We start from the raw sequence: 24286 nt of genomic DNA on the forward strand, positions 1-24286 counted from the left end.
TTCAAGCCCCGCCTCCTCTGCGGTCACGTCTAGCCTAGAGCCCTGCCCACTGCTGGTGACCCGTGACCACTCCCAGAGGAACCGCGCGGGGACCGGGCACGTGCCAGTGCCGGGACCCTGAGACGCGGCCATGGGGCCTCTCGGTGCCGGAGGAGGCTGTGGGGTGGGCTCAGGACTCACCGTCCGTCACGCGCGCACAGAGCAGCAGGGAGCGGGAGAGAGGGAGGTGCTCCGAGGGCGGGCGCCCGGTCCCGCGTGAGAAGCCCGCTCTGTCCGGCTCGGGAACCGGAATAGCAGGCATGTTAGTCAGAGATCCCCAGAGCCAGATTCGGGGGCAGCCGGCCAGGCCCCGAGGTTGACGAGCGCCTAGACAACCGCAAACAAACAGAGCGCGGTCCCCCACCTGGTGGGACGGGCCCTTTCCCTGACCGGACGCCCAAAGACAGCCCAAGCCTGCAGGGGACGCAGGTGGACCCACAGGAGAGATGGCCTTGGACTTGGGTGCAGACAGGACGTCGAGGGCCAGAAACCCAGGGCCCGGAGGGAAATTTAAATTCCACAGGAGCACCACACTGCCAGTGAGACGAGGTTTGTGACTTATCTCAGCCGTAAATCGCTGCGCCCGCAGCTGCCTTCCCTGGCCGCGCGGTGCCTCCAGCGCCTGGGCCCGAATCAGCAAACGGGCGGGCGCGGCACCGGGACCCCCGGACCTGCGTCCCTTGCCGGCCAGGCCTCTGGACACAGGGAGGTCGTGCCACAGCCTGGACTTTGGGGGGGCGCAGACTGCGCCCGTTCTCTCTCCCGGCCCTCAGGCGCTGAGCGTGTGTTAGCGACAGGAGCAGATGGTCCACAGAAAGCCCATCCTTCGAGGATGTGAGGAGCAGCTCAGCGGCTGCACGAGGGACGGACGCTCTGGGAAGAAGGGCCGGACTTCCTGCCGGAGGCTTCTCAAGCAGCGAGCCACGTGGACATGGGACCGATGGCCACATGGGACCGTGCGGCTCCCAGAACCGGCTGGACCGCGGGCCTCAGGAAGGAGCAAGGCTGGTGGGTGACGTGGCCCAAATCCCGCCACCACAAGGCGGTCCCCACAGATGGGAAAGCCGGTCGGCGGGGCCAGGTCCAGGCCAATGGTGTTTATGTCACTGCTTCCATGACCGCAGGGCCTGCGGGTCTGAGGGACGGGGCCGGGGACGGGGGTGATGTCCGTGCAGCCTGCAGCTTGGGACAAGGAGGGGTGGGAGGGGGCCACTGGGTGCCATCCTGGCAGGCATGTGGGCACGGGACACGGGTGCTGAGGGTAGAGAAAGGTTTCTTTATTGGGGTGCCTTCTCACACTGCTTTCGGTCGGCGTAACACAAATCTGTGGTCCCCGTGCCACTGAGGGCTCCTGGAACGCCATACTTCCGTTGCCTTTTAACCTTTCCCCCCTAAAGGCGGGAAGGGCCTCCTAGCCCATGGCATCAAGGTCATCTGAGGTCGGAAGAACTCGGCTGCTGCCTGCCCTGCGGGCTCTGGGCCCCTCCACGGGCACACCTGGGCCCAGGCCTTTCCGCGCCCTCACCTGCCGCCAGGGTCTTGGGTGCGATGGGCTTGCAGTACTGCGTTTAGCTCTGTGACTGGTACATGCCCCGTGAGGTGGATGCATGAGTGGGAAGGCGCACTGGCTGCTGGATGTTCTCAGACGGAGGCTGTCAGTGCTCCTGTGCCGTCTCCGGCTGCCGCATGTGCCTTGGCTCTGGCCCAGGACGCACCCTGGCAATGGCCGGCGTCTCCCGTCACCTCGCAGCTCCAGGCGCAATGTTCTCGCTGTGAAAGCAGCAATTCTGCACTTGGCTTTGCGAGCAGAACTCTGTTTGGAAACATTAAACCTGAGCTTGGAGAGCACAGTGGGAACGGAGCCTGACCCATGAGTCAAAAACAAGTGCTGTTTTTTACTTGTTTGTCAATGGGTCTCAAACAAGATGGGAAACGGGGCCAGTGCCGGTGTCTGCGCCCACTCACAGCTGCCGGCCGGCGGGAGGAGGGAGCCGCCCTGGGTGAGCCGCGTCAGGACTCCGCTCCACGCCTGCCGGGTGGCCTGGCAGGTCCGGGAGTGCCGGGGCCGCACCATGGTCACCTGTGAGGCAAGCTCCCCGCCAGGCTAATTAGATAAAACACCCAGCATGTCGCTCTTGACTGAAAAGGTCCAGAAAGAGCCCGAAGGGAGTTGCCATGACACTTGCGTAGGCGTCTGGAGGAGAAGGGGCCGGAGGCTCCAGGAACCACCAGGAATGGGCAGTCCTCTCGTTCAGAGGGAAAGCCCGGAGTAATTCCGCGAGCGGAGATGAGCGTGACCGCCAGACGAGAGGACAATTACCCCGAACTGACCCGAGGGCCATGGGAGGTTCCTCCTGCCAGGGGTCAGCAGAGGCCAGGAGACAGGAGAAACGGGGACGTGGCCGGGGGCGGGGGCCGTCCTGGCTGCGCAGCGGCCAGTGCTGCTGCCGGTCACTCGGGTGCCCCTCCGGGTGGTGACCGGGCTGCGCACTGAGTACCGAGGCAGCAGGGACCGGGCCGAAGGTCTCCGACTTTGCACAATGGGGGCGGGGAGGAGCCCACACAAAGCTTTCTGGCCGATCACAAGTTACCCAGAAATAAGAATTAAGATCCTGCCCACCCCGGAAAAACCTCCTTTCGCAGTGTCAGCCTTCTCACCTAAAGAATGGAGTCGGGGCCTGCCGGGGAGGGAGGCCTCCGAGGAAGGCAAGGATGGCCCGAGTCCCGGGGGACGTTTTCTCCTGCTCTTCCTTATGGCAACTCTCACGGGTGACACAACTGAAATCCCGGGTCCGCAGCCAGGATTTAGGATGGGCCCTTATCACGCTAATTAAAACACACCCTGCGTTTCCAGGGAACTTTCTCTGCTGTCGTCTGTCCTAGAGGGACTGGTAGGAAAACAGGAACCGGCTTTTCCCTGCCTTGATTTTGAACCAAGTAAAGGTACTTGTGTATCCTTCCCTGGCATCCACGCCAGTGTGAACTCTCCTGTCACACAGCCGGGCCGGCGTGGCTCAGGGGTTGAGCAGTGACCTAGGAACCAGGAGGTCAGGGTTTGATTCCAAGGCAGGACAGAGCCTGGTTGGGGGCTCCATCCCCAGTGGGGGGCGTGCAGGAGGCAGCTATTCAATGATTCTCTCTCATCATTGATGCTTCTCTCTTTCTCTCCCTTCCTTTCTCTGAAAATAGTAAAAATATTAAAAAAAGAATGTTAGACAGACATATTGATTTCTTTTTTTTTAATATATTCTATTGATTTTTTACAGAGAGGAAGGGAGAGGGATAGAGAGTTAGAAATTTCGATGAGAGAGAAACATCGCTCAGCTGCCTCCTGCACACCTCCCACAGGGGATGTGCCCGCAACCAAGGTACATGCCCGTCACCGGAATCGAACCTGGGATCCTTCAGTCCCCAGGCCGACGCTCTATCCACTGAGCCAAACCGGTTAGGACAGACATACCGATTTCTTAGTGTTTTTAGTAAATGTATCGATTTTCCCCATGAAAATGGGACTTGGGGATGTCCCCACACTCTGCTTCTAGCAACCAGGATGCCCCCCCCCCGCCCCCCCGCCCCCAGGGGCCCAGGAAGGAAGCTGGGATCCCAGCATCTGCAGTTGGTGTGTGAACATTGTTTGAGATTCTGAATAAAAGGCCCGAGGGCCTAGCGGTCGCCTCCTGGCCCCGGCCCAAGCCTCCAGAGGAAGGTGGGCCGTGGCCAGTGCTGCACGCTGGGCATCGGCCCCGCCCCGCTGCCTGTGGGATCCGTCTGCCCACCTGCCGCGGGTGCCGTGCGGCCTCACCTGTGAAGTGGGGATAATTAACGATTCCTCGTCCTCCGCGGGGAAGCCGATGGGAACCAAGGAGCCTGATTTCAACCCTGTGAGCTCCAGAGCCACGCGCAGACCTGCGGGCACGCTCCGGCCTGGGCCGAGGGGAGCAGAAGCCCAGGGCTCAGCAGCCGCGGCTGCGTCCGGAGCTGTGCTGGCTCTGGAGGGCCGTGCTCTGCGTTGAAGGATCTGAGAGTTTGCGGTATTTACTGCTTCATTTCTACCTTAATTTTTACGGAGCTTCCTGAGGGCACTGCTTGGCCACTTAATCACTCGCAGCTGCTCCGCTCACCACTCACCTGCTTCTCGGACCCTCGAGCCCTCCTGGGAGTTTTATTATCATTTCCTCCCGCGCCCTCGGGCCAGGAGGAATGAATGTGTTTAGACTTTAAAGCGCTTAATAGATTCTCTGGGCCCAGGAATTTGAGTAGCCCCTCCCCGGACAGGCCCGTCTTCCCCATCCGTGTCCATCACGTTGCTTGTGGAAGCGGGGCGCCTCCCCCTCCCAGGGGGGCCCCCGGCCGGGAACCCTCCGCCTTTGTCTCAGGGTGGGCCCCGGCTTTGCCGGCACGGCCCCTCCCCCACCCGGGCTACAGCTTCGGATTAAACATCCGATTAAAGCCCAGATTTGGATGTTCTAGGTTTTGTCCCCCACATCCCCCCCCCCGCCCCCCCAGTCAATCGGTGCATTGTTCTTGCAAATCCTCGCTCCTGGTTGTCGGTGGAGCCAGGACTGGGCTTCTTCCTGTGCAGTCGCAGCCGGGGCTAAACTATTCCAGCAATGCCGTCTGCAATGGATCCCATCCAGCGTCTGCGTGCGCACAGTTCTCCCGGATTCCACCGTCTCCACGCGGAGCCTGCGGCCTGCGCAGCCCCGTGGCCCCTGAAACACCCACCGCGTGACAGGGTGGCTCCACCCAGGCACTGCCCAGCCCCACCTGCGGGCCACCCACCGCGGCCTGCGGCTCAGGACCCGGCCGCCCGCGGGGATGAACCTGCGCGAAGGCCATTTCTGGACGCTGTGGTGTCGCTGGCTGCCCCTGCCTGAGAGCCAGCAAGTTTGCGTGGCGACCTCTGGGCTGCACCAGGTGCAGTGAGAGTCCAGAGGTGGCAGAGGCGGGGTGGGGGGAGTAGGGGGAGTGGGGTGGGGGTGGGGAGGGGAAGGGAGGGGAGGGTGGCTGGGCTGACCTGGGTTTCTGGTTAATGCAGGTGGGAGACCCAGGCCGCAGGGGTGGGCCTGCAGGGACCAGGTCCAGGGAAGGAAGGAGGGTGCAGTGCACCTTGTGGTTGGGCCAGGGAGCGCTCCCAGACGTGCACGCGTGGTGTGTGCATGTGTGTGTAATGCGTGTGCGCACACATGTGTGCATCCATGCGTGTGCGTGTGCACCGCGCCGGGAAGGAGGCGCGCACACAGCACCCGGGGGGTGGCCCCTGCGCCCCAGCGGCATCTGAGCAGAGCCGCGCGCTGCGGGCGCAGGAGGTGGGGCTCTGGGCTGGAGGGGCGGGCGGGGAGGGGAGGGAGGAGGGAGGAGGCAGGAGGCGCTGCAGTTATTTGACAGGAGCCAGGGCAGCCCTAAAGGACGCAGGACCTCTCGGTGCCGGGAGGGCAGCTGGTGAGCCGGGCCGCCCGGAGCGGAGGGGAGACCGCCCGCAGCCCAGCGCCAGGCTCGGGTCGCCGCCGCCGCGTGTCGCCGCTCCGGCCGCCCGCGCGCACCATGCTGCGGCCCCGGCTCTGCTGGCTGCCGCTGCTGCTCGCGGGGCTGCTGCCGCCGGCGCCCGCGCAGAAGTTCTCGGCGCTCACGGTGAGTCCCGGTCCCCGGAGCAGAGCAGGTGACCCCGGAGGCGGGGGGCCTCCTCCTGCCGGCGGGCTGGGCAGGTGGGACTTGGGCTGGCGGGTGCGCGAGGTGCGTTCAGGGAGGGACTGCCGCTGGCTGCCAAGGGCACCCTGGGGGCGGAAGGGGCGGGGGAGGGGGCGAGCTCCCCGCTTAGGGGTGTGCAGGGTCCCGCGCGCCCGGCACAAGGTCTGGGATCGCCAGCGCCGCCCCGCGGACTGTTCGAGGCGGACCCACCTGGGACCGGGTGCCCACTGGCCCCTGGAGCGCGCCTGTCCGCGGGCTCTGTGCATGGGCGCTGAGCTGGTTGGAGGGGCTGCGAGCCTTGGGCCCTCCTTGTTGCCCCCAAGGTTGGGGGGGCGCTTTCTGGAGACCCTCCTGTGTGGAGTTAGGAGAGCAGATGGCATGACAAATAGGGATCATTCGTCACTGGTGTAAAGGGACAGAAGGGGGAGGGAGGAGTCCCTGCGCCCCTGGGGCCACTTCGCCCCACGGTCCTCCCCCCCCCACCCCCAGGCTGTGCGAGCCGCGGGCGCGCGCCCCAGCGCTTGGGTCACTGCGGTTGACCACGGCGTGTTTTTCTTTCTTAGCTGCAACTTCTAGGCCAAGGCCCTGGTCGACCCGCGCGGTGCCAAGCGCGGAGCTGTGTCCAGGGGCTGCGCCAAGCCACGGCCGCTGGCCCTGCTGAGCCTGCAGCCCCCAGCTCCGCAGACCTCGCGGCTGGCAGGGGCTGCGAGCCCATAATTAATGCAATCTGCAGCCGCGAATACACGCCGCTTACATGTGTGCTGGAACAAGTGCTTGAGAAAACACGAAGGCAGGGAGCGCACCTCTGGTGGAGAGGGTGTACGTGGCCGGGATGTGCCCTCCGGCGTTCCCTGCATCAGAAATAGAGGCTGTGGTCCGCTCTGCTTTTCAGCAAAGGCGAGGCGCTCCTGCGAGCGTTCCGGGCAGCGGGAAGGCGTCAGCCGCTCCTGGTTCATACCTAAGATTCTTCTGGAGCCGCCTGGTCCCTGCCTGGTGTCTCCAGGGACTTGTCGACTGGAGGCTGTTCCGGAGGCTCGAAGGTTTTCACACACCCAGCCTTCCCTGCAGACGCGTATCTCCCCAGAGGGGCCCACCCACCACCAGGCACTGCCTGTGTTCATGGGTATACACATGTGTACATACGTGTACGCAAGATGCGCGCACACACATGAAAACAGACCCCCCCCCCATGGTGCATCCGAGGGTGAGACCAGCGCTCCACGAGACCCACGGTTCCGGCAGGGCCACAGCTGAGGGCGACCCGCCGTGGCCGCGGAGCTGGGTGTGCGCGAGGCAGCCTGTCGCGGGCCCGCCGTGCTGGGGGGCCCGGCCGGGTGGTCCCGGAGGAGCAGCAGGACCCGTGCGGTTAGTTATTGGAACAATTTAAATCTCCGCAGATTTTCTTTTCTTCTCTCCCTCCCCTCTCCCGACTTAACCGTTTCCTCGCAGCCTCTGGTGCCTCGCCTGCGTCCGCGGCTCTCAGGGCCTCTGGCTGCAGCCACGCCAGCCACACGTGGGCTCCCGTTGCCAAGCCGACCTGGCGGGGTCCCGGGGCCTCCCTCACGGCACGGCCCAGAGGACATGTGGCTTTAACACCACAACTGGCCAGGGAAAGCTGTGCTGCTCTTGCACCAGGAGAGGAGTTTAAAGCCGTAAACTATTTGGCAGACGTTCCCCGCGCCCCCCCACCCCCCACCCCCCCGCGCCCGCCCCAGGACACCAGGAAGCCAGCGATGGGCTGGCGGAACGGGAGGTGCTGGTGTCTCTGTAGATGGCTTCCTGGGGTGCGGGGATCTCTTTGTTCCCGGAGGAAGGCCCTCGCGCGGCCCTCACGTCTGGTCCTGCATAAATCAGAGGCCCGTCGGCTGCCCGAGGCTCCAGGAGGGGTGGCTGGGGTCCTCTCTCCGCTCCCCTTATCTGAAGGGGACGCAGCAGCTCTGTCTGCTCAGCGCGCGTGAGGAGTAGAGATAAGGGCCCTGGTGTGCGTGGTACATGGTCCTTCTCCAGTTGACACGCATCCGACGGCCCCCAGCCCTCTGAGGTGTCCTCCCCTCGCCCGCCGCCGGGTCGCGTGGGCCGGGAAGCAGCCGGGGCCTCCCCGCCGCACGTCCCCTGCGCCCGCGCTCTGCTCCCCTGGGTGGCCCGTCGGGTGTCCGCCGTGGGGCTGGACGGCCCTCGCGTGCTCTGCCCCCGTTCGCCCGCTTCTCGCCTGGACACAGGCGCCTGCACGCGTGGCGTTTGCAAGTTCCTGGGCCTGGCGTCTCAGGACACGCCTTCTCCCTGCTGCCCACTCGTGGGGGCAGGTGTGGCCAGAGGACCATTGGGCTTTGTGCTCAAGACCAAGAGGATCTGCTTTGCTGGAGAACGGCCTTTTCTCATTCATTCTCCCTTTTGTGTGCTTCCTGACGACGTTCCGGGGCCTGGCCCGCGTCCTGCCTCACCGACCTTGGCCTTGCCGCCCGCCAGCAGGTGGTGTGACGGAGTCCAGTCCGCCCTGACATGGGCCCCGCCGCCTCCCCGCCCTGAAGGGGCCCCCGGCCAGGCTTCTCCGCTTCCCAGGGGAGGGCTGACGCTTCTCTTTAAATTTCTGTGCACGGCCGAGACCGGGAACACTTCCCAGTGCAAAGCATTGGCTGGGCAGACAGGCACAGCTCTACACGGTCCCAGGTGCAGGCCTATGAGTTGCCTAATGCCCTGCCGCTGGGCTCACACCTGAGTGAGTGTGTCCTATCACTAGGCTCACACCTGAGTGAGTGAGTGTGTCCTGTCGCTGGGCTCATACCTGAGTGAGTGTGTGTGTGTCCTGCCGCTAGGCTCACACCTGAGTGAGTGAGTGTGTCCTGTCGCTGGGCTCACACCTGAGTGAGTGAGTGTGTCCTGTCACTAGGCTCACACCTGAGTGAGTGAGTGTGTCCTGTTGCTGGGCTCACACCTGAGTGAGTGTGTCCTATCACTAGGCTCACACCTGAGTGAGTGTGTCCTGTCGCTAGGCTCACACCTGAGTGAGTGTGTCCTGTCGCTGGGCTCACACCTGAGTGAGTGTGTGTGTGTGTGTGTCCTGCCGCTGGGCCCACACCTGAGTGAGTGTGTCCTGTCGCTGGGCCCACACCTGAGTGAGTGTGTCCTGTTGCTGGGCTCACACCTGAGTGAGTGTGTCCTATCACTAGGCTCACACCTGAGTGAGTGTGTCCTGTCGCTGGGCTCACACCTGAGTGTGCCCCGTGGGGCAGTGCCCAGAGGTGCTGGAGGGACCATGGCCGCGTGTGGAGCTGACCCTGCCTCTGTGCCCCACGTGAAGGCAGCGTTGGGGGAGCCCCCGGCTTTGCTCACAGCCCGTGAAGGCGGGCGCCCGGAGGGTTCCTGTGGGGACTGACGGGGCTCTGTCTGCTCATTGGCCCCCGCGCCCCCCAGACAGCGAGGCACGCGCTCTGGTGTGTCCACGTTCAAGGGAAGGGGAGCCGAGCCCCAGAGACCCCGCAGGAGCCCCGGCAGCAAGGTGGCCTGGTGCTTCCAGACCCCGGAAGCCGCTCTCCTTCCTGGGGGGGGGGGGGCCTGGCTCCACTCTCCTGTCACCTTTAGACTAGAACTGGGCACCCCTTTTCCATTCGGGACCCGTTGACCGGTCGCCTTCCCACGTGGTCACTCGGATGGGGAGGGCTCAGGACTGGCTGGTCTGGGGCGCGTGTGACAGGGGAGCAGCGCCCCCCCCCCCCCCCCCGTGTATTTGCCCTGAAAGAGCGGGAAGGAGGCGGGAAACAGCCCTGGCTCAGTTACAAGTTTCAGACACGTCCCTGTCGGCGTGTCCGTGAGAAGACCTCCCGTGGACGTGCCGAGGACCAGCCCGAACCACTCTCGCTCCGCCATCCTGGTGGGTGCTGCTCCCGCTCAGCGTGGATCCCTCAGGAGCGACTGCGGCTTCTCCTCTCCCCTGTGCACGCTGGGGGGGCGTGGACGCCCCGGGAAGGCGGCTTCGTTCCCAGCGCGAGACGGCCGGCCAGAGGGGCTACGGAGCAGGAACCTGCATCAATCAGGTTCCCCTTCCTGGCGGCTCGGGACCCCGACGTCTGGGCGGCCACTTTCCTTGTGACTTGAAGTCAAGACCGTCAATAAAACCTGAAGCCACTCCGGCCTGAACGAGGCTGCAGTCACGGCCGGATGGGCCCAAGGGTGCAGGGGCTGGGGCCATGGGGTCGGAGGGATCCTGTGCCCTTGCGAGCTTCCCTGGGGCTGCTGTGAAGATGGGGTGGGACTGTGTGGGCCAGGGCACATCTGTGTATTTTTGGATTGAAAGGTGCCCTGTCCACACATACAGGACAGACGTGGATGTGGTTTCCAGGAGACGCTTGGAAGTAGGAAGGAATCAAGAGCAGGTTTTCTGCGTTCATGCAGGGGTGGGGCCTTGCCCTGCCAAGGGCCAGTGGATATCGATACCATCATTCGAGGGCCACACGAAAGGGTCAGCTTAATGACCAGCCTGCTCTACCTGGTCACTCACCCCTAATGCCTGGGCAGGGCCAGGCCCCAGGCTTCCGCGGGCCTTCTGCAGCTCACGGGCCGGACGTCCCCCACCCCGGGAATGTAAGAAATTAGAACTGTCACCCGGATGCTTCCCCGAGCGACGGTGTGGGTTACAGGACAAGACTTCGTGGTGGACAGGCGTACGTCTTTGGAGGCTGAACAGCAACCCATTGCACATTTTACCTGAAGCCCCCGGAGGAAAGATGTCAGGAAAGGAAGTTTAGTTTTACCCGGAGAAGGATTATTCTGAAAGCGAAAATAGCAGACATTCTCGTGTGATTTTGTAGCCCCAGGTTGGAGCTCCAAGAGCCAAGGTTTGTAATAAACCACAAACGAATAAAAGCAAAACGTCAGCTCGCATTTATTCTGTCCGGATGAAAAAAGAGGAATTGTACGTGGAAACTCAGATGCTGGAAGCTCTGGCCAAATTTAGTTAGAACCCTCCACGCTGAGACCAGGATCACAGTCAGGTTCCGTGGCCTGGGACATCATGCAGCCGCCGCCCATAAAGCTGGGAGGAGGGGCGACTGAGGGAGCGGCCCTTCCTCCCTCCGGGGTGGGTCTCCCTTCGTTAGTTTGGTCTTTCCCGGCGTCTCTTTCTGTCCTCTCTCCCACTTCTCCCGAATCGCATTCCTTCCGCGCTCCCGTGGTCCCCATGTGCTGACGCAGGGGTTCGCGACCTTCTCGCCCTTTAAATACAGTTCCTCATGTTGTGGTGACCCCCAACCATAAAATTATTTTCGCTGCTACTTCATCACTGTCATGTTGCTACTGTGATGAATCGTCATGGAAATCTCTGATATGCTGGATGGTCTTAGGCGACCCCTGTGAAAGGGTCGTTCGACCGCCAAAGGGGTCGCGACCCACAGGTTGAGAACCGCTGTGCTGACGGGTTCTGCATTGGCACCGGCGGTGGCCGTTCCAGAAGAGGTCTTTCAGTTTCTGTTCCTCCTCTGCTGCTTCCCCCCCCCCCCCCCACCTCCCACCCCGAGCGCCTTCGCCCGCCCCTCCGCCAGCTGCGCCCTGGTGGCCTGCGTTGCGGTGGGTGGGCCACACCGTCATTCGATCCCAGCGTCAGGTTACCGACCCCGTCCATTAGCCAGCCGTGCCCAGGGCAGATTTTATTCTGGGGGGACGAGCAAGCCAACTCGGAACGTTTGAGGTTGCTGGCAAGGAGTCCGCCAATCGTCATGATGCTTCGGAGAGCGTGAAGGGCTGCGGGTGAACATGAGCCGCGGTGGGTGTGATCGCGGGCCGAGCGTGGTGGGCATCGTCGCGGGGCCCGCTCCTCTCTGGGTACCACAAGTTCGCTGAGTTTGGTGGCTTCTTAAAGAGCAAGCTCATCAGTTTGTTGGGGGGACAGAAGCAGTAGTCTGTAGGTTGACCTTGTCTGAGTTGGGTGTTTATTTATTTTTTAAATATATTTTTGTTGATTTCAGAGAGGAGGGGAGAGAGAGAGAGAGAGAGAGAGAGAGAGAGAGAGAGAGAGAGAGACATCAATGATGAGAGAAAATCATGGATCGGCTGCCTCCTGCACGCCCCCCACTAGGGATCAAGCCTACAACCCGGGCCTGTGCCCTGACCGGGAAAGGCACCGTGACCTCCTGGTTCACAGGTCGACGCTCAGCCCTGAGCCAGGCGGCCGGGCCGTACCCGCTTCTCTAGCTCGTCCTCAGCCGCGAGCGTGCACTCGCCTTTCTTCACCGCGCTCGTCCGGTTTTCTGGTCGCTAACCTCCGCGGGGGCAGGCTCACGCACCGAATCCGCCCTGTGCTTTTATAAATGGAGGAAAGCGCGCAGATCAGAAGGGATCCACGGAGCCTGGGGGCCGCCCTGGTCGAGGCACAGTCACCCTCCCGCACGGCAGAGGCCGAACCGAAAGAAAGCGGCTTCCTGAGGTGCCGCCGGCCCTGGATGAGAACCACACCAGGTGCATGAGTCACAGGCCGCCGTCCGTGCCACGAGGAAGTGAACAAACCAGCACGTGTAAGATCAATCTCAAAACAGTAGCTTTTTGCCGAAACCGGTTTGGCTCGGTGGATAGAGCGTCGGCCTGCGGACTGGGGGGTCCCGGGTTCGATTCCGGTCAGGGGCATGTACCTGGGTTGCGGGCACATCCCCGGTGGGGGATGTGCAGGAGGCGGCTGATCGATGTTTCTCTCTCATCGATGTTTCTAACTCTCTCTATCTCTCTCCCTTCCTCTCTGTGAAAAATCAATAAAATATATTTAAAAAAAACAAAAAAACAAACAAACAAACAAAAAACAGTGGCTTTTCCGGAAAAGCAGCTCTTCTCCTGCGTGCTGAGGGCTGGCAGGGCCCGGGCTGTCGGATGGAGGCGATCGGAGGGCCGCCCGCAGCCGGTGCTGGGCTCAGGGTTCCGGCCGCGCTCCCTGCCCCTGGCGCCCTTTCTCGGAAACCCCGTGAACTCCAGGGCAGCCAGGTCACACGCTGAGCTTCCCCATCACACGTTCCTCCCCAAGAGCAGCCCCTTCATGTTAGTCGATTGTGGGAGGGACTGCCCTGCCTTCACGGCGAGGACCCTGTCCAGCCCCATCTCCTCCTCTCAGGGCTCAGCCCTGGGCGCGGCCCCAGCTTCCCTCCAGACACGAGCGTCCTCCTCGTGTCTGGAGGGAAGAGGTGCTCCTCTTCAGGTGCCCACTAGACACCGAGGAACAGCTAGTCCTTGACTTGTGGGCAGCCGAGTAGGAGCCTCGGCCTGATGGGAGCCGCCTCGCCCGGGGGACTCTGGCCAAGAGCCTCCTTCCTCTCGGACACTCCCCACCAGTGCTGCTGGGTCAGGGCAGCCCTCAGTCCTGGCCTCGGGCACCGGCATGCGGCTGCCCCACGGCCCTGAGAGCTTCCTAAGCCGAGATCCGGGCGAGCCAGGCCAGATCCGGGCGAGCCAGGCCCCCGGGCAACTGCTGCCTGAGGTCTGAGCCCAGCAGGGACGTGGGGTGCTGTTTCCAACCCCTTCACCCCGGGTGGGGCACCCCTTGAGGTGCGAACATCCTCATCTTCTGCGACTGGGCGGCCATAACACCCCTGAGGCCAGCCAGCTCCTCTCCCAGGAGAGGACACTCGGGTGAATCCACTCACTGCCCGACTGACCCTCCTGCCCCCACCTCCCCAGTCAGCAGCTTGGAAACCATCAATAAAATGCTGCATTGGGTCCGGCCAGCCTGGCTCAGGGGCTGAGCGTCCACCTGTGAACTAGGAGGTCCTGGGTTCGATTCCTGGTCAGGGCACAGGCCCGGGTTGCGGGCTCCATCCCCGGTGTGGGGCATGCAGGAGGCAGCCGGTTCATGATTCTCTCTCATCACTGATGTTTTTCTCTCTCTCCCTCTCCCTCTCCCTTCCTCTGAAATCAATAAAATTATATTTAAAAAATAGACATAAATAAAATAAATGCTGCATTCAACTCCCAAGTACATGTTACTGTGAATCGTGGTTTAAAGGCTTTCCGCCAACCCAGTGATAGACACTTGGTGGTCCGGCCCCCTCCCGCCCTAGGGCGCAGGCCCTGCCGGGACACACACCTCCTCCCGAGGACAGGGCGGCTGTGGCTGGGACGGGCTCGCCCTCGGCTCCTCTCCCAAGCGGCGCGCCTGCGCCCTGTGCTCCCACGATGGTATCTCCCCTGCCCTCGCACCTGCCGGCGGCGGGTGGTGTCGTGGGCGGGTGTGGCTGGGGTTGCGGAGGCACCTGGGGGTAAGGAAGGTGAGCAAGGCTCCAACCTGAACCTACACGCCTGAGCCGTGCCGCTGCCCCGGGTCCCGACGTGCTCGTGCGATCAGCCTTCATTCTTATAAGATTGATCTCGTCGGGGTTGCCAGGGACAGAGCCTCCCATTCAGAGATAGAATCTGGGTGGGGCCGCGGGTCCCGCTCTGCTCTCCTGGCGGCTCTCCCACCTGGCTGTCCCTGAGCACAGGTGCGGAGGCCTAGCCAGGGGGGCGAGGGGGCGCCCCTTCCTGGGTGGGGACTGCGGGAGACCACCGGAGGGCGCCCGAGAGCGGCCGGTCCCTCCTTGGGGGACAGGGGCTCCAGGGAGGGGTTCAGGGTCAGGGCCCCAAGCCAGGCTCCCGCCGCCTCGGAGACAAAAAGGGCCCCGCCTGTGCCACTCAGCGTGGGTTCGGGCACCATACGGACCCGGCTTTAAAGACGTGACTCTGGCGCCGAGATGCTAAATCGGGGAAGGGAAACCGGGGACCCTCCGCTCCCAGTGCCTCGATGTGGAAGCCCGGGGTGCAAGGGCCATCAGGGCTGGGGCTCAGCCGGGGAGAGAGCTGGGACCTGTGGAGTGACCACGGCCAGCGGCTCTGCGGGAGGCGTGGCTTCCTGTGTGTCTGCGGAAGGCACCGTATTCCAGCCACTGCAGACGGAGGCTGCCAACACGGCACGTCACGAGGCGTTTCACGGACGGAACGCGGCAGCCCCGGCAGCGCTGGTGTCAGCACAGCCCCTCTTTCTGAGCCGTTCCCACATCCTCACCCCCCAGCACGGGAGGGGCCGGGGGGGGGGGTCACGGCCGGCTCCCGGGAAGTAGGTAAACAAAGTCACATCCTTCCCTCGGGCATCTGCACTGCTCACAGGGGCCAGGGGACACCAGGGGAGGGACATGGGATCTCTGGGTGCTGGGGCAGCTGGGGGGGTTCCACCAGAGAGCATCTGGGGAGGGAGGAGTCTCCTGAGGGTGCTGGCGGGTGTGGGGGTGAAGGGCTAAGGGCAGGTAGGCGGGCATCCAGGGGGTCCTCCCAGGTGTCAGAGCAGGGGACAGGCTCCTGGTGCAGCTGTGATGTGGGGGTACAGACAGGCTCCTGGTGCAGCTGTGATGTGGGGGTACAGACAGGCTCCTGGTACAGCTGTGATGTGGGGGTGCAGACAGGCTCCTGGTGCAGCTGTGATGTGGGGGTACAGACAGGCTCCTGGTGCAGCCGTGATGTGGGGGTGCAGACAGGCCCTGGTGCAGCTGTGATGTGGGGGTGCAGACAGGCTCCTGGTGCAGCTGTATGTGGGGGTACAGACAGGCTCTTGGTGCAGCTGTGATGTGGGGGTGCAGACAGGCTCCTGGTGCAGCTGTATGTGGGGGTACAGACAGGCTCCTGGTGCAGCCGTGATGTGGGAGTTCAGACAGGCCTGGTGCAGCCATGATGTGGGGGTGCAGACAGGCCTGGTGCAACCATGATGTGGGGGTGCAGACAGGCTCCTGGTGCAGCTGTATGTGGGGGTGCAGACAGGCCTGGTGCAGCCATGATGTGGGGGTGCAGACAGGCCCCAGTGCAGCCGTGATGGGGGCGTGCAGACAGGCCACTAGTGTAGGGACAGAGGGGCTGCTTTCCCTGGACCCGTGTGGGCTGCAGATGTTGGGCCTCGTCTGTGAGTGTCTTTGAAATCAGAGCATTAAATGCAAACCTGGCAACAGACTCACGTCCTCCGTGACGCCTGCTGTTTCTCTGAGAGTCAGGGCGGCGGAGCACAGGGGCGGCCAGACGGTCGCGCGGCAGCTGCGGTGGCGGCTGAGCCGGGGGTTTGCCCTCGTGGGCGGCTGGCCTGGCCCCCTCCTGGTCTCCGCCTGGGAGTGTCTGCGTCCCACCCCGAACACTCACTCCCTGCGACGGCTGCCGCCCGGCATCGCACGGAGCTACCGGGCAGAAGCAGGTGAAATTGTGCCAGTTTCCTGGTCCCAGGGGTCGGCCCTCGGACTTGGTGTCCCGGCCGGAGGGTGAGTGGCTAGTTGTGGGGTCAAAGGGTCCCTGGAGACAGCGTCTGCAAAACCCCCACCCCCCGGGACGACGCGGGAACAGGATGCGGCGGGCAGCTGGGAGGAGGCTCCTGTGGTGGCCGCACCGGAAGCGAGGTGGTGCTCGGGGACCCCAGCCAGTGCCTCGCGTCCCCCTCTGCGGGCTGAGCTGCGGGGTGCAGGGCCCTCCCAGCGGGGAGCACAGCCCGCGGGCGTGTCTGCTGGGACCCAGTCCAGCGCGGGGATGCGAATGCGGCCGCGTGGGCCACGCTGGGGGGTGTGGGGCCTGGGGCTGGATTCTGAGCGCTGAGTCACTGGACCCTTGGACAGCTGGTCCCACACGCGTCCCTCCTGCATGCGGTGGCCGGAGCCGCCCAGCTCGTCACCGGGTGAAGCTGGCTCGTGCTCCACGTGAGCCCAGGAGGCGCGGGGGCAGCACGGAGGGGCCCCGGCAGTGGCTGTGGCCGGTCCAGGGCCAGTCCTCCCCACCAGCAGCCTGTCTGCGCCCCCACATCACAGCTGTACCAGGAGCCTGTCTGCGCCCCCACATCACAGCTGCACCAGGAGCCTGTCTGCGCCCCCACATCACGGCTGCACCAGGAGCCTGTCTGCACCCCCACATCACAGCTGCACCAGGAGCCTGTCTGCGCCCCCACATCACGGCTGCACCAGGAGCCTGTCTGCACCCCCACATCACGGCTGCACCAGGAGCCTGTCTGCACCCCCACATCACAGCTGCACCAGGAGCCTGTCTGCGCCCCCACATCACGGCTGCACCAGGAGCCTGTCTGCGCCCCCACATCACAGCTGCACCAGGAGCCTGTCTGCGCCCCCACATCACGGCTGCACCAGACCTCTTGGCAGCGGCTGTGGCCGGCCCAGGGCCAGTGCTCCCTGATGCTGGACCTCCTTGGCAGTGGGCCCGTGTGGACAGGGCAGGTTGGGGTCCCTCCCACACCCATGCCCTTGGGCTGCGGCCTGGCTCCCTGCCAGCGCTGCTCCAGTTCACGGGGACTTTGGGAGGCAGGTCCCCTGGTCCCTGCACCAGGGAGCGCCCAGCTTTCAAAGGCTCCCAGCAGGGGGCGTGGGGGAGGGGGACATGGAGGGAGGGACCCGGATGTGGGGGAAGGCTCCTTGGGTTTCAGGAGGGAGCCTTAGGATTTGGGGCGCTGCTACTGTCCACGGGGCGGGGGCGGGGGGAGGGTGTCTTCCGTCCAGGCAGGTGAGCCGCGTGGGGAGGCAGCTGCTCTCGGTGGGTGGGCCAGGGAGGGAGAGGGTGGGGGCTCGCGCCCACGTGGGGGAGGCCCGGCCTGGGCTGTGTGTGAGGCGGGGAGCAGGCCTGACCGTCCTATTTCTGCTGGTGAGACGCACAGGGAAGGAAAAATAAAGCCAGGGCAGCAGGAACCCCGGCAGGGCCAGGGGCAGTGCGCACACGGGGGAAACACTGTTCCCCGGCCTCACGCCGGTCTGCTCATCCCTGCGGGCAGCGCGGAGCCCAGCAGGGCCCGGCCCGGGTCCTCCGTCCTCCCGAGACCGGCACCCATGTCACTCCCGCTGCCGTCCGGCCTGGCGGGCCCTGCCTCTGGCTCCCACAGGTGTCCAGGGCGATGTGTAAACACGAGCGAAAGCCCAGGGCAGCCTCGGGGTGCAGTCCCCCCTCTTCGCTCAGGAATCCCGGCTGCAGAGCACCCGGCGCCCCTGGCCCCTGCGCAGCCACCGTCCGGGGCGGGTCCCGGAGCCGAGGGCGGGCGGCTGACGGTGGTGACAGGTGGCGCTCGCGTGGCGCTCGCTGAGCCGTAATGACTTAATCCGTGTTCTGCCTCTGGGCCGCCTGGTAATTACAGTGACCTGAGCGTCACGGCTACACACGCGCGTGCCAGCTTCTAACCACACGCACGTGGCGGAGGTCCTCGGGGCCGGCGGAGGGGCGACGACAGGCCTCAGCCGCCGGCCCCAGCGGTGGGGGGGGGGGGGGGGGGGAGGGGAGCCTCCCCGCGGCTCCTGCACCCGCCGGGGCCGGACTGTCAGGGTGAGGGTCTGAGGCCGCCCAGGCCCCGTGCAAAGGGCCCTTAGCTGTTTGGGCAGCAGAGACCTGAGGGTCGGGTGTGCAGGGCAGCTCCTCTGGGCAGCAGCTTGGCTCTGTTTATTTTTTATTTTAAAAAATATATTTTTATTGATTTTTTTAGAGCGAGGAAGGGGGAGAGAGAGAGGTAGAAACATTTGTGATGAGAGAGAATCACTGATCGACCGGCTGCCTCCTGCACGCCCCCCACTGGGGATGGAACCCACAACTGGGCCTGTGCCCTGACCGACTCGAACCCTGACCTCCTGGTTCATAGGTCGCCGCTCAACCACTGAGCCACGCGGGCCGGGCTCAGCTCCGTTTAAAGTCAGCGCGGGTTTGCAAATGAGGAACTCAACCGCGACTCGAGCCTCAGGGACCCCGATGTCGAGCCAGAGGCCCCTGGATTCGCGGGCTGGGATTCCTCAGGGACAGGAAGGGCAGCCCGGGACAGCCTGGACCGGAACCACCGGCTGCATCTGGAGGGAATGTTCTGGAAACAGATACGATCTTCCAGTTAGTCACCCCTGGGAGGCGGCACTGTGAGCTCACCTCCGAGGAAGGAACACGGGACGCGCCGCCGCGGGCGTCCCAGGCGGGCGGAGGGCTGTGTTTCGTGGGGGAGGCCTGGTGTGCGGGGCCCGGGTCAGGGCGGGGATGTTGGCTGATGTTTCTCCCTCGTCTCGTCTCTGAATCACATCCGCCCAGGGGCTGGCGTTTCCGTCATCTTGACTCACCCACGCTCCTCTCGCTGAAAACTTGAATGGTTTAAATACATTTTGATTTATTGTCAATAAGGTGAAGTTCACTTTGATTGACTGATACTCCAGATTTCTCAGACTTACATGCACCCTCGCATGAAGGTTAACGTGTGAGGACGTGTGCCCCTGGGAGTCGAGGGGTTTGCAGGGCTGCAGGGCCTCTCAGTCCATGGGAAGCCCGAGCCGGGCAGCGGGCAGCGGGCAGCGGGCGCACAACCCACGTGGCCACCAGCCTCCTGCCACCCTCCTCTGCTCACTCCATGTTTAAAGGGCATTTAAAAAATATTCCTATATAATAAAGGGCAATATGCAAATCGACCGAACGGCGGAACAACCAATCGCTATGACGCGCACTGACCGCCAGGGGGCAGACGCTCAGTGCAGGAGCTGCCCCCTGGTGGTCAGTGCGCTCCCATAGGGAGAGCGTCGCTCAGCCACAAGCCCGGCTGATGGCTGGCAAGTACAGCGGGGCCCTCCGCAGCAGTGATAAGGCTGTCAGACTGCGGTTTAGGCCTGCTCCCCAGGCGGGCCTAAGCCATCAGTCGGACATCCCCCGAGGGCTCCCAGACTGCTAAAGGGTGCACTGGGGATCGAGCCCACAACCCGGGCATGTGCCCTGACTGGGCAGCAAATTGTGACCTCCTGGTTCACGAGTCAATGCTCAATCAGTGAGCCACACTGGCCGGGATTAAAGGGCATTTAATGCCCGGTTTCAACAAAACGATTTCCGCATCCAACCCTCTGTGATGTCTCACATTTATTATTTTGGCTGGAACATGTTAGTAGACACCAGCATCCCTTTTAAAATTAAAGATGCAAAATATGGTGAGTGTCGCTGTGGGCGTCCGTGGCTCAGACGCTGCTGATTGAGAACCATGGCGGTGGGAGCCCTGCGGGGAGTCGGCAGGAGACCCCGGGGCCCTGGCTGCTGACTCCGCCAGGCGGGGGGCCCTGGGGTCAGGCCTGGGTTGCTCAGGCTGTGTCCCTGGATTTCCCATCTCCTCCTCTGGTGACTGCTCGGGGCCGCCCCGTAGCGTCCCTTCCGCAGTGATGAGCTGTCATTGCCTCGCGGCCCAGATCCGCCGAGGCTGCGGTCCAGCGCCATTCCCGGCGAATTATTTCCGCCGTGGAGGGCGAGACGGGAAGGAGCAGGACCCTGTGGGATCATTAGCAAGTGATGGGCTCGGCAGGAATCCCTGTCATGAGTGTTCCACTCGTTTCCCGTGTCCCTCACACGCCCTCTGCACGCGGTGCAGGAAGCGGGAGCCACATGCGTCAGTCGTGATGCTCCCACTCCTCCGGCCACGCCTTTAGGTGTTTAGTACCGAGCTTGTGGGCCGTGACGCCCAGAGCCCCTGAGGGCTGTGCCGGCGACGTCACCCGCCCTCCCAGGAGCAGGCGTCTGGGGCAGTCGTGTGCTAAAGAGGAACGAGAGCATCGAACACCAGAGCGGGGAATCCAAGTCAAGCCACGTGTGACCAGATGCCCGAGGGCACCTCGCCAGCCCCAGGTGAAATAAACGGCTGCGTGTCCCCGGGAGGCGTGGGCGTGGCCAGGACGGCGTCCCACCCAGGCCGGACAGACGACACCAGACACGGCACATCCCTAAGCTGCATCTGCTCACGGAAAATACCTGATTTTAAATACATTCCGTTCCTCAAAAGTGGCCTTTCTCAGTGACCTGGGCCTGGTCGGTGCCGAATGTCTCGGGGGGAGGCAGCCAGCACCCATCGGAGCCACCACCGCGCTGGCCTCCCTCCGAACCCGGTCAGGACCCACAGATGGAGCCGGTTCTGCTCGGCCGATGTGGTTCAGTGACTGAGCGTTGACCGACCTACGAAGCAAGAAGTCACGGTTTGATTCCCCGTCAGGGCACAGGCCCAGGTTGCAGGCTCGATCCCCAGTGGGGGGCGTGAAGGAGGCAGCGATCCATGATTCTCTCTCCCTTTCTCTCTGAAATCAATAAAAACATATTTAAAAAAGGAAGGCTAAGCTGTCGGAGGTGGAGATGTGTTCCGAGGTGACCTCAGTGAAGGACCCTGACCTGAGCGCCGGTCGTTCTTGGTGTAAATCTCTTAGGTACAGCGGTTCTCAACCTCTGGCCCTTAATACAGCTCCTCATGCTGTGACCCAGCCATAAAACCATTTTCGTGGCTACTTCATCACTGCCATGTTGCTACTGTTGGGAATCGTCATGTAAATATCTGATATGCAGGATGTATTTTCATTGTTACACATTGAACATAATTAAAGCATAGTGATTAACCACAAAAACAATATGTAATTATATGTGTTTTCCGATGGTCTTAGGTGACCCCTGTGAAAGGGTCATTCGACCCCCCAAAGGGGTTGCGACCCCCAGGCTGAGAACCGCTGTCTTAGGAAGAGCCATTCCTCCTGCTTCACCATCTCCCCTCGGGCAGGACATCACGTGGCTCTGCACAGGGAGGAGGCCGATGTTTCCCAGATGGTGTGTAAGCTCCAAAGGGAGGGACGTTCCCGGAGCCTCAGGGCAGCTCCTCAGAAATGAGGCTCCGAATGTGAAGACCGCGCCATCACGGGGGACACGTCCCTGCAGCATCACCGCTTACACGCATGTCAGTGTGACGTATTAATACCAGATGTTTGGGGTAGTGGTGATACCGGTCGGTTAAAATGAGCTTAGACCCCAGGAAGGTGTGTGAGCCCTGAAGCCCTCCTTCCTGTGGGGTGGCAGGTGGGGTGGCTGGTGGGGTGGCAGGTGGGGTGGCTGGTGGGGTGGCAGGTGGGGTGGCAGGTGGGGTGGCAGGTGGGGAACCGATTTCGCTGCCTGTTCCCTGGCTCTTTCCTGGTGTCCCTGTCCCCGTGGTCGCCGTGTCCGTTGGCTCTCGCCGCTCGGGAGGTTTTGACGTGAACCCCTAGAGGAGTTGCTGCTCACAGCACGTACGTGCATCCTGTGCGTAGCCGTGATTTCTGCGTGTCAGAGTGTGGACTCGGTGAGTTTGGAATACCAGGTGGTGGGGTCGTTCTGACACCTGGAACCGTCCAAACGGAGTGCTGCCTGCGTTCCTATCCCCGACCCCGGCCTGGGCGGAGTCCTGGCGTGTGTGAGGTGGAGGCGCCGGATGTCATCACGGGTCCTTCCCCCGATGCTGAGTGAGTTTGTTCTTTACGAAACAGCGAGGTGCGGTGTGTGGAGCCGGGGGGCTGGGTCCGTGGGCGGGGGCGTCGTGGGACCCGCCTCGCACTCCGATGGGGGTTCAGGCTGCGGACGGGGTGCTAATCCACTGAGCAGAGGAGGAAAGGTGGGCCAGGTCCCCTCTTCCCGCGGCTGCTTCTCTGGACGCCAGGCCTCGCCGCCGTTTCTCAGCACCTCCTGCGGCTCTCCCGGGCCAGAGCCCACTGCCCTCTGGGTGACAAAGACCTGGACGTGGCCTCTGGTCCCCCATCGCTGTCAGGGACGGGGCACTGTGAGTCCCTGGGAGTGGCAGTGTCTTGTCTGCTTAGGACTCACCTGGGTTTCTGGGCCGGAGAGCCCCAGACTGGAGCAGCCCAGCCCGCTGGGTCCCAGAACCCAGCACCGAGTGGGCAGGGACCCCGGGGACAAACAGGACATTGGTTTGCCCCCCTCCCCCCAAGCTCTCTGGGAATTGAGGGAGAGTCGGCTCAGCCAGGATCTGGCACTGGCCCCAGGCTCCCCGAATCCTGGTGCCACTGGCCAGGTGTTTAGGGCCACACAGGACCATGCCCGCCACGCGGACTTGCCCAGGCTGGGACTGTTTCTCCGCGTGATGCTTGGACCGGGGGTGTCTTGGGTCAGGGACGGGCTGCGCCCCCTGCTCCCCAAGTCCGTTTTGGGCCGGGGCTCCCCGAGGGCTGCGGGTGCCCCTGGGGAGCCGACGGGGCCCGGTGCCTCTCAGGGATTCTCATCCCTGACGCTGACTGGTGGCCCTGGCGGCGTGTCCCACTGAGCCGTGGGCGTGGAGGCGGGTCCAGCGTCGGCCTCTCCTCTGGGAAGGTGACCGCTCCTGGCCTCGCTGCAGCATCTCCTCTCGTGGACACGGAGAGCGTGCCCGGCGCCCTGAGCTCGGCCGAGGAGCAGCGAGAACGGGCGCGGCAGGCACGCTGTCCGTGGTTCGCGGGGACACGGGAGTGTTTGGTGACGCTGTGGTTTGGAGAAGCCCCGTGGCGAGGGCGGGCGGGTCTGTGCCCCCACAGGGGCTGCGTGACTTACCGTGAGGGCCCCCCACGCCCCCACCTGCACGCGCCCCCTCCCCCTGTGCTGTCTCAGGTGCCCGCTCAGCTCTGCGGGCGGCTCTGCCCGGGGCCGCGGGCTCGGGCGTCTCCTCTCCTGTCCCCCGATCCCTCCGGCCCCTGTCCCACCGCTTCTCTCTGGACTGTGGACCCCGCCGCCCGCAGTCCCCTGGGGGTCCCCCCAGTCCTCTTACTCCCTCTGCAGCAGCCGAGTGCCCTTCCCCTGTAATTAAGGGATTTCTCTTTTCTGTGTAATTAAAGGTGTGAGTTCCCAGGCGTTAAGGGGAACGACGGTCTTTTCTCAGCGTTGTTTTCTCAGCGCTCTAGCCACGGACGGGCTCTCATGGTTCCTGTGCAACTGTTCCTTTAAAACTCGGGGTGTAGGAGCTAGTTTAAGAGGTTCCCCCAAATTCCAGCTCATAGATGGCAGAGCCGGGAGACTGGTGCGCCCCCACCCGCCCGGGCTCCACACAGGCACCCGAGAGCCGAGATGCAGCCGGGACGCAGCAGCGGAGCGTGGCTCTCCCCGAACTAGGAATGGAAGCACAAGCTCCCTGCCGGGCTGTGGTGTCTGCAGGGCGGGAGGGTCTAGAGCCGTGTGTGCTCCCGGCCCCAGGGCCCGGTGAAGCTCCAGCACAGGTGCCCCAGCCGGCCCGGCCTCTGCCTCCGCCTCCGCCTCCGCCTCCGCCTCTGCCTGAGACACCCGCGGGGAGACGCACAGACGGGGCTGCGGGCTCTGCCTGTCGCCTGGGAAGGCGCAGACACCGGGGAGGTGTCGGTGACAGGGGCCAGGCGCCAGCAGGGAGTGCACCTCGGAGATTGCGCCTGCGGCTCGGGGTGATGTGACCTCGCGGTTGGGGGGTGGGTGGGTGGGCGGTCGGGGGGGGGCGGTGGGTGGGGAGGTGCTGTGCAGAGAGGCTGCCCCGGGGCCGCAGGCCTTGCTGTCTCGTCTCCTCGCATAACACGCTGTCAGGGAGCGTGAAGCATCTGTGTCCTGCGTCGCCCAAGGTGACAGGGTGGCCTTTGCACTTCAGGTGAAGCCGGAGGAGCCAGCAGGAGTCAAAGCCGGAGTGGAGCTGGGCCGGGAACAGAGGCTCTGAGCCCTGATGCCCAGCCCTCGTCCATGCCACTCCCCAGGCTTCCTACCCTAAGTGCTCCCGTGGGGGTCCTGGAGCAGGAAGACCCACCGTGCTGGGGCGGAGGGGGGAGTGGGACCGGGTCCCAGGTGCTGGTTGGGTGCCAGC

The 24286-nt window shown here is 63.7% G+C and overlaps 1 protein-coding gene across 1 annotated transcript in view; it reads left to right on the forward strand.

The window, feature by feature from the left end:
* The first annotated feature begins 5378 nt into the window (after positions 1-5378).
* The window catches only part of SMOC2 (SPARC related modular calcium binding 2), a 72235-nt gene continuing 53327 nt past the window's right edge, over positions 5379-24286 (forward strand). The window contains exon 1 of the mRNA XM_081094462.1: positions 5379-5670. Within this exon, the coding sequence (XP_080950588.1) occupies positions 5584-5670 (87 nt within the window). The 5' untranslated portion in view covers positions 5379-5583. The remainder of the gene's footprint in view (positions 5671-24286) is intronic.

Source organism: Myotis nattereri, assembly GCF_964212035.1.
Source record: "Myotis nattereri genome assembly, chromosome: 6".
NCBI classification, from domain to species: Eukaryota; Metazoa; Chordata; class Mammalia; order Chiroptera; family Vespertilionidae; genus Myotis; species Myotis nattereri.